The sequence below is a fragment of the Globicephala melas genome, chromosome 4 (assembly GCF_963455315.2).
Source record: "Globicephala melas chromosome 4, mGloMel1.2, whole genome shotgun sequence".
NCBI classification, from domain to species: Eukaryota; Metazoa; Chordata; class Mammalia; order Artiodactyla; family Delphinidae; genus Globicephala; species Globicephala melas.
Window position 1 is genome coordinate 73,229,120 of NC_083317.1, and position 6,586 is coordinate 73,235,705.

At 50.7% G+C, this 6,586-nt stretch overlaps 1 protein-coding gene across 2 annotated transcripts in view; it reads left to right on the plus strand.

The window, feature by feature from the left end:
• XXYLT1 (xyloside xylosyltransferase 1) overlaps window positions 1-6,279 on the plus strand; it is a 189,490-nt gene extending 183,211 nt beyond the window's left edge. For both annotated transcript variants that reach the window (XM_030860268.2, XM_060297584.1), the window contains exon 4: window positions 4,730-6,279. In XM_030860268.2, the coding sequence (XP_030716128.1) occupies window positions 4,730-5,126 (397 nt within the window). In that variant the 3' untranslated portion in view covers window positions 5,127-6,279. The remainder of the gene's footprint in view (window positions 1-4,729) is intronic.
• Window positions 6,280-6,586: the final 307 nt, after the last annotated feature.

Genomic DNA, 6,586 nt, shown 5'->3' on the forward strand with positions numbered 1-6,586 from the left:
AGGGGTGTTGTGTAGACTGCCCGGGCCCAGTGTGTGTTCCCATCCTTGCTTCTCCCCTCTTGGAAGTGAAAGTAGAAAACTGAGCCTTAGGAGCTGAGAAAGGCCAACCCAGGAAAAAAAATCATGAAGAAACAGGGAGGCAAAAGAGTCTGTGATTTGGGGTGGTGTGTGGGGAGGAGGAAGGGACGATTCACGGCAACGTGAGTCCTTTTCTGGAGAACGTGAGCTTTAGGTTCTCAGCCAGGGCCTCTGGTTGAGAGACTTGTTGGAGTGACCTTAGCAACGATCATCAGAGAAAAGACCTGAGGGAGGAGATGGCTCTGCTTTTTCAAAACTATAATACTTCAAACACCCCTTCCTGTAAGGATGGGTTTTCCTCACTAGAACTAGTCCACTAGCTTTTACTAGTCCTTTTTATGATTATTAATTAGGATGTATTCGATATAAAAAAATTAGAAAATGCATCACCCATAACTAGTAGAATGTGCTTGAAGGCTCCTCACTTGTGCTCTCCCAGCAAGCCTCGTCGACCTCTGGAAGGACTCGGTACTTACAACGGACCATCTGCACTAGGCCTCGTTTTAAGGGGAAGAAACCTTATCCCCTCTAGTGTGGGTCTCCAGGTGACCATGGGGGTGGGAACAAGACTCCACACAGGCCCAAATGAAACAATTAGGCAGCACCACATGGCTGGGCTGTGGCCATGGAGGTTAATCTGAGAAACTTCTGGAAGCTCTCAGAATCGGATTCCTTCATTCATACAGACGTTTCCTGCAGCCTCAGCACGTGCTACTGGCAGTGCCCTGTGAATATACATGGTCAGCCCAGGCCCCGTGAGGAAGGCAAGGGTCTGGGGTGCTCTCTGACCACCACCCTCCAAGCCAGCAGCTGCTGCCTCACCTGATGGCCTGGTCCCCAGCACCCGTGGCCTTGGGGTCTGCCAACCAAAGTCAGAAATAATATTGAAATCCAAGTGCTGCTCCTTGGAACATTAGCCTGTGGTGGAATCTGAAGTAGTCAAAGATTAAAGGGACCTTGGAGGTCAGAGCCCTGGATCCGAGTCGGGGCCCTGCCCCTCACAACTGAGGGCCTCTGTTCCCTCTGTTAAAATGCAGGCAACAATGTCCCTGCACTGCTGGGAGAGGAGTGAGGTAGAGAATCGTAAGAGGGCTTTGCAGCCCGCACGTGCTGCCATGGCTGTGGAAGTGGAGACCCCGCCCCGTTAGGCCGCGCCACGTGGGATCAGAGGCCCCTACGTGAGTTCTCATCCCTTCCACGTCCCTCTATCACTCTCTACCCCAAGCCTAGCACAGCTCTTCCACAAGGACCAGCTGCCATGGAAGCCTGAGAAACCCACCATTCCCCTAAGCAGCTGCTCGGTTTTTCTGCGTGCGTCTTGGGGTAGTAGGAACACTTTAAATAACGGCAGTAATTGTGTACTTAGAGAATCGTTGGTTCATTTTCAGGCTGTGTTTCTGCTTCAGACACCCCAGGCAGCTTGCATTTCCAATTTCCTTTCCCTCCCTTGCTTCTCCTTACAAATCATAATGTACTGATGTCCCAGACCTGGTTCTTTCTGGCTCTTTGTCATAAAATGCCTCTTATGTCTTGATTAAGCAGTGGTCTAGGCAGCACGTTCCCTAAGAGCCACCTAGGTCATGGTCTCTGCCTGGAAGGATTCCACCTACCTCTCTGCCTCTGGCCCTGCCCTCCAGAGCCCAGCAAGTCCGGTGCCAGGTCACTCTTGTGTAGACAAGAAGAGCTGGGGGAGCTTCCCTGCTGAGGTTGGTAAGGGCGTCCCGGGGCTGCTGATGGCCCCTCTGCTCCCAGCTTGCTCAAGGGTTGAAACCCTTCTGAACCTTTCTCAAACATCTGAGCACCCTCTCGTGGGTCCCTGTTCCTCTCCCCCAAAACAGACCTGGCAGCGGTGGATCCAGGGCTCAGAGAAGCAGCAGGTTTTTTCTCGGCAGCGGCAACTGTCCTGACCTCTTCCTGCCCCTGGTGCCAGGTGACATCGAAGGCCATGTAGCCTGAGCTGCACTGACCTTTTCCTCAGTCCTTATCATCACTTCATGGTTCCTGAGGCGCTACTGTGCCAGGTGCTGAGCAGGCAGAGGCGATGGCGGTGCTGGGGGACCTCACAGACGTGGCCGCCGCGCCCACACCACCAGCCCGTGCCATGTTCCCCCGCCCGTCCTCTGGGAGGGGAGGACAGACCGTGGGGGAAGTACAGAAGGACCGGTGGGCTTGATGGGGCTTGAGGTGTCCAGGGGCTCCACGAGCACCGACTCTGCCTCTTCGCTGCCATCTTCTCCTTTCCCCCGGGTCTCTCCTCTCTGGAGAATGAATCCAGTGCTTTGGCAATAGAACAGCCCACCCCTTAAAAAAGATAGCGGGAGAGAGAAGCCCTGTACCTAAGGTGACACATAACTTGTAGTCTGAACCCAGACATTTCAATGGATGACCAACCGTCCTGGTTTGCCTGAGACTAGGACAGTTTCTCAGGACATGGGACAGCTGGTCACCTGCTTTTGAAAATGAAAGGGTACATGACTATTCATTCAATTTGCAATACTTTGATTTTCCTTATGAGTTCTTCTTTGGCCAGTGGATTGTTTTAAAGGTGTGTTGCTTAATTTCCAAATATTTAGAAATTTTCTCTATCTAGTTTATTTCAAGTGCAGTTCCATTTTGGTTAGGGAGCATTCTTTATATGACTTTTAACTTTTTTCAATGTACTGAGACTTGTTTTGTCCTCCAGCGTATGGTCTATCTTGGTGAATGTTCCATTTGCAGGAGAAAAGAATTAGAGAGTTCCACAGATGTCGACTAGGTCAAGTTGGTTGATAGCTTTATTCAGATCTTCCACATCCTTTGTCTAGTTGCTCTATCAGTTACTGAGAGCGGGGTAATAAAATTTCCAACTAGAATAGTGAAAAAAAAAAAAAGAAAAAACCTCGCCTGGTTTGAGGGTCCCTCCTCTACCATGCCGTGGTAGCCCAGGTCTATTTGGTAGAATTTTAGCTGGTTTGCAACCTGTTCCTGAAAGTAACTATTTGGAAGAAATATGGTAAAATGAACTAACAGTTGTCAAACGGCATTCTAACCCTGCTATGATCCCATCACTGCAGGCTTTAGTGGCTAGAAAGATCTAGCATCTCTGTTTGCTTTGGAAGCTTATTTTTGCCAAGGTTGTTATCACCAAGTAGGCACCAGAGCTCTGTTCCACTCACAGTCCAATTATGGTGAAATTCAGACAATGAACCTGTGTATTCCACTTGTAAGAATGTCCAAATGGAATGCTTTACCCTGGCCAGGAGCAAACTCTCGGCCCCCTTGTGATATGCGAGACCTCAAGGAAGCTTTCTCTATTCCCAGACCTGGAGAAATGTGTTGAACGGGAAAATGCATCAGGGTGGCCCACCCCGGGTCAGGCCTCTGGTTTTCTTTCCCCTGCACTGCCCACTTCACTGCACAGCTCCTCCCTGTCGTTGGTCAGGAAGCTGCTCTGTGGGAGGCCAGAGGGTGGCATTTCCAGGCCGGGGGCAGAGCTGGTTTTGCTATGCTGCATCCCCATCCTACGGACTCTAGGAAAGAGGAAAGCTGGTAAAACAGGTGGGATGGAGCCTGATGCAGGACACGCCCCAGCCCACTCCTGCCCTTGCCCACGACAGAGTGTCCTCCGTCTTTCCTCCTTCCTCCAAGTCGAAGCCCCTCTGGTGTGACGGCATCTCTGCAGGAATGGAGCCTGGGTCTCTCTTTGCCCCTTCCTGTGCCCATTCTGTGCAGGAACTTGCTGTTAAAGAGGCTAGAGAACAGAGTGGCTCATGCTCTAACCTTGTCACCCACGGGGAGGTTTCTGGATCTGACTTCCTGTCTCCAGATGGAAACATCTGGATAAAGGACCTAGGAGGGGCCCCTTGGCTCTAACATCCAGTGGACTTAGAGCAGATTTCTAAATCTGCCTAGAGAGAAACTGAAATTGAGTGGACCTGCTCTCTAAAATTGCTATAATTCTACTTGGCTGTCCCATAGCCACTTTCACTTGACCCACCGGTGGACCTGAGCTGTTTCAGAAATGCTAGGCATGGGGTTTTAATGAATGAGACTTGTTCTGAAGCAAAAAAATGATTTTGATTCAGCCTGTGTTTAGCTCCCTATGTCTTTACCTGATCACCATTCAGAACTGTTTCCCAACTTTTCTCTCTCCTCTCCTTTTCAAGATCACAGACAAAAATCTAGGTGGAAAGTTCCACCTAGATTGTTACTAACCTCAGAAGTGGACGCTGGAGCCGGATGCCTGGGCTGAGTCCCTGCTTGTGCTATTTGCTGATTGTGTGGCTTTGGGGAAGTCTCTGAACCTCTCTGTGCAGTTTCCTCAGGCGTGAGGTGACATATTGCCTCTGAGAACACCCGTCTCATAGGATGTAGTGCCTGGTGCTCACGAAGTCTGTACAGATGTGATTGATGGAGATGATGATGTCATCCTGAGGGTGGTGGGAAGAACGTGAGGCTTGGACTTGGGAGACTCAGACCGGCTCTGCCTCTTGCTGGCAGTGTGATACAGATTCTGAGCCTCAGAATGGCTCAGTCCTCGTAGCTGTAAAACGAGTGAAAATGGAACCTCCCTCCTGGGTGGTTGTGAGGACCCAGAGGAACAGGACTGGCAGACTGTTCCCACACACACACACACACGTCAGGCTAAATCTGTTCTCTTTCCCCTTCCCAGGCACACATTCTGGCAGTTCCGTCATGAGAACCCCAAGACCCGGGTCGGGGGCCCTCCCCCTGAGGGGCTCCCCGGCTTCAACAGCGGGGTGATGCTGCTCAACCTGGAGGCCATGCGCCAGTCCCCACTGTACGGCCGCCTGCTGGAGCCAGCACAGGTGCAGCAGCTGGCCGACAAGTACCACTTCCAGGGTCACCTCGGGGACCAGGACTTCTTCACCATGATTGGCATGGAGCACCCTGAGCTCTTCCACGTGCTGGACTGTACCTGGAACCGGCAGCTTTGCACCTGGTGGAGGGACCATGGCTACAGCGACGTCTTCGATGCCTACTTCCGGTGTGAGGGCCACGTCAGGATCTACCATGGGAACTGCAACACCCCTATCCCAGAGGCCTAGGCGCCTCCTCACCCGATCTGGGGAAGGAGAGGGGCGCCTCTCGGACAGGCCTGGGGCAGTGTCTGAACTCCTAGAGAGACACGGCAAGGACGTCCTTGTGATCAGGTGCTGCAGCTCTCCCAGCACACATCGCTGTCCTGAAGCCATCCCATGACGACTGGACCCTTTGCCCCCACTGGTGCTCTGGACCCTCTGCCTCCAAGGACCAGGCGTCATGAAGGACAAACACATAGACCTCTTCCGGTGGGCTAGGAAGCGAGCATTGAAAAGAAGGAAGAAAAACAAAACGGTGCCTCTTGCCTTCAGCCCCCAAAGAATGGAAATCCTTTTAAGAACTGGGCTTTCTTAGACCAAATATAAACTTATTTTACATCGATAGGCGAGACAGAGCAAACAGTACTGCTGTAGCTCCCAGTGAGCTCTAAATGCATGAGCCAGGGTTTTAACAACCAGCCCAGAGTTTAAGCATCCAAAGGAATGCTGGCCTTCCACACGCGCATCCTAGGAGGCCGTGTGGTTAGTCTCACGATGCTCGTGGCGCCTGGTGGAGATGTAAAGATCCCACCTCTTTGGGGAGGGCCCTCAACAGCACCTGTGGCCCACGTAAGAAAACTGGTCTCATTATTTTAACCTTCACAGCATTTACCTCCCAACTGCATCACAGAACCTCATTATCCCTTATTCATCTGATCCAGCTCCAGGTGACCAGACTCTGCTCTGAAATCAAATCTGCCATCAAAGAGACTGGCCACCCGCAAGGACAGGTGATGGAATTGTCTGGATTGGGAAGACTCATTCCAAAGAGGAGCCCAGCAGTTCCCTAGTGTAACCGTGCAGCTTGGAAGGGGTGTCGCTCTTAGACTTATAAGCATTCTAGTCTCTTTATTTGGAAGAATCATCTGTGTGACTTTATCGCACCAGGTCAGACCCTATACCTTACAAGAAATTAGGCTGTCATTACTTGATTTCTGCTTTAATGAGTTCTCCTGTAAGTGAGCTACAAATATGAAGCCTCTATTGGTCCATTTTGTATAATCCACCTGGGGTCCTCGGGAAAGAAGTGTTGTTGGATTTTCATCTTATTTTAATTCAATTTCATTTATTTTATTTTTTTCCACCATGAGTGAGAACAGCTAATAAATAATCTTTGAGAACACAATGATTTATGTTGTTTGCTCTCTGATCACAGTTTCCAGCTACCTGAAGGATCTGAATCAAGAGTGTGATCAATGTCGTTCAGAGTCTGCCTCCCCACGTGATTAAGCTAGTAAGTGTGCTCACAGTGGGTCTCTGGGGCCTAAGGGGGACCACATCTGAGAAGGTTATATTGGGCTCAAAATGGAGAATTATTTCATTTCAGGTATTGACAGGCCGGTCTAATTCTGGGAGCAAAACCCACCACTGCATCCCTTCTCATCTGCTTACCCCAACTGTCCGCCTACATCATCCCCTGATGAAAC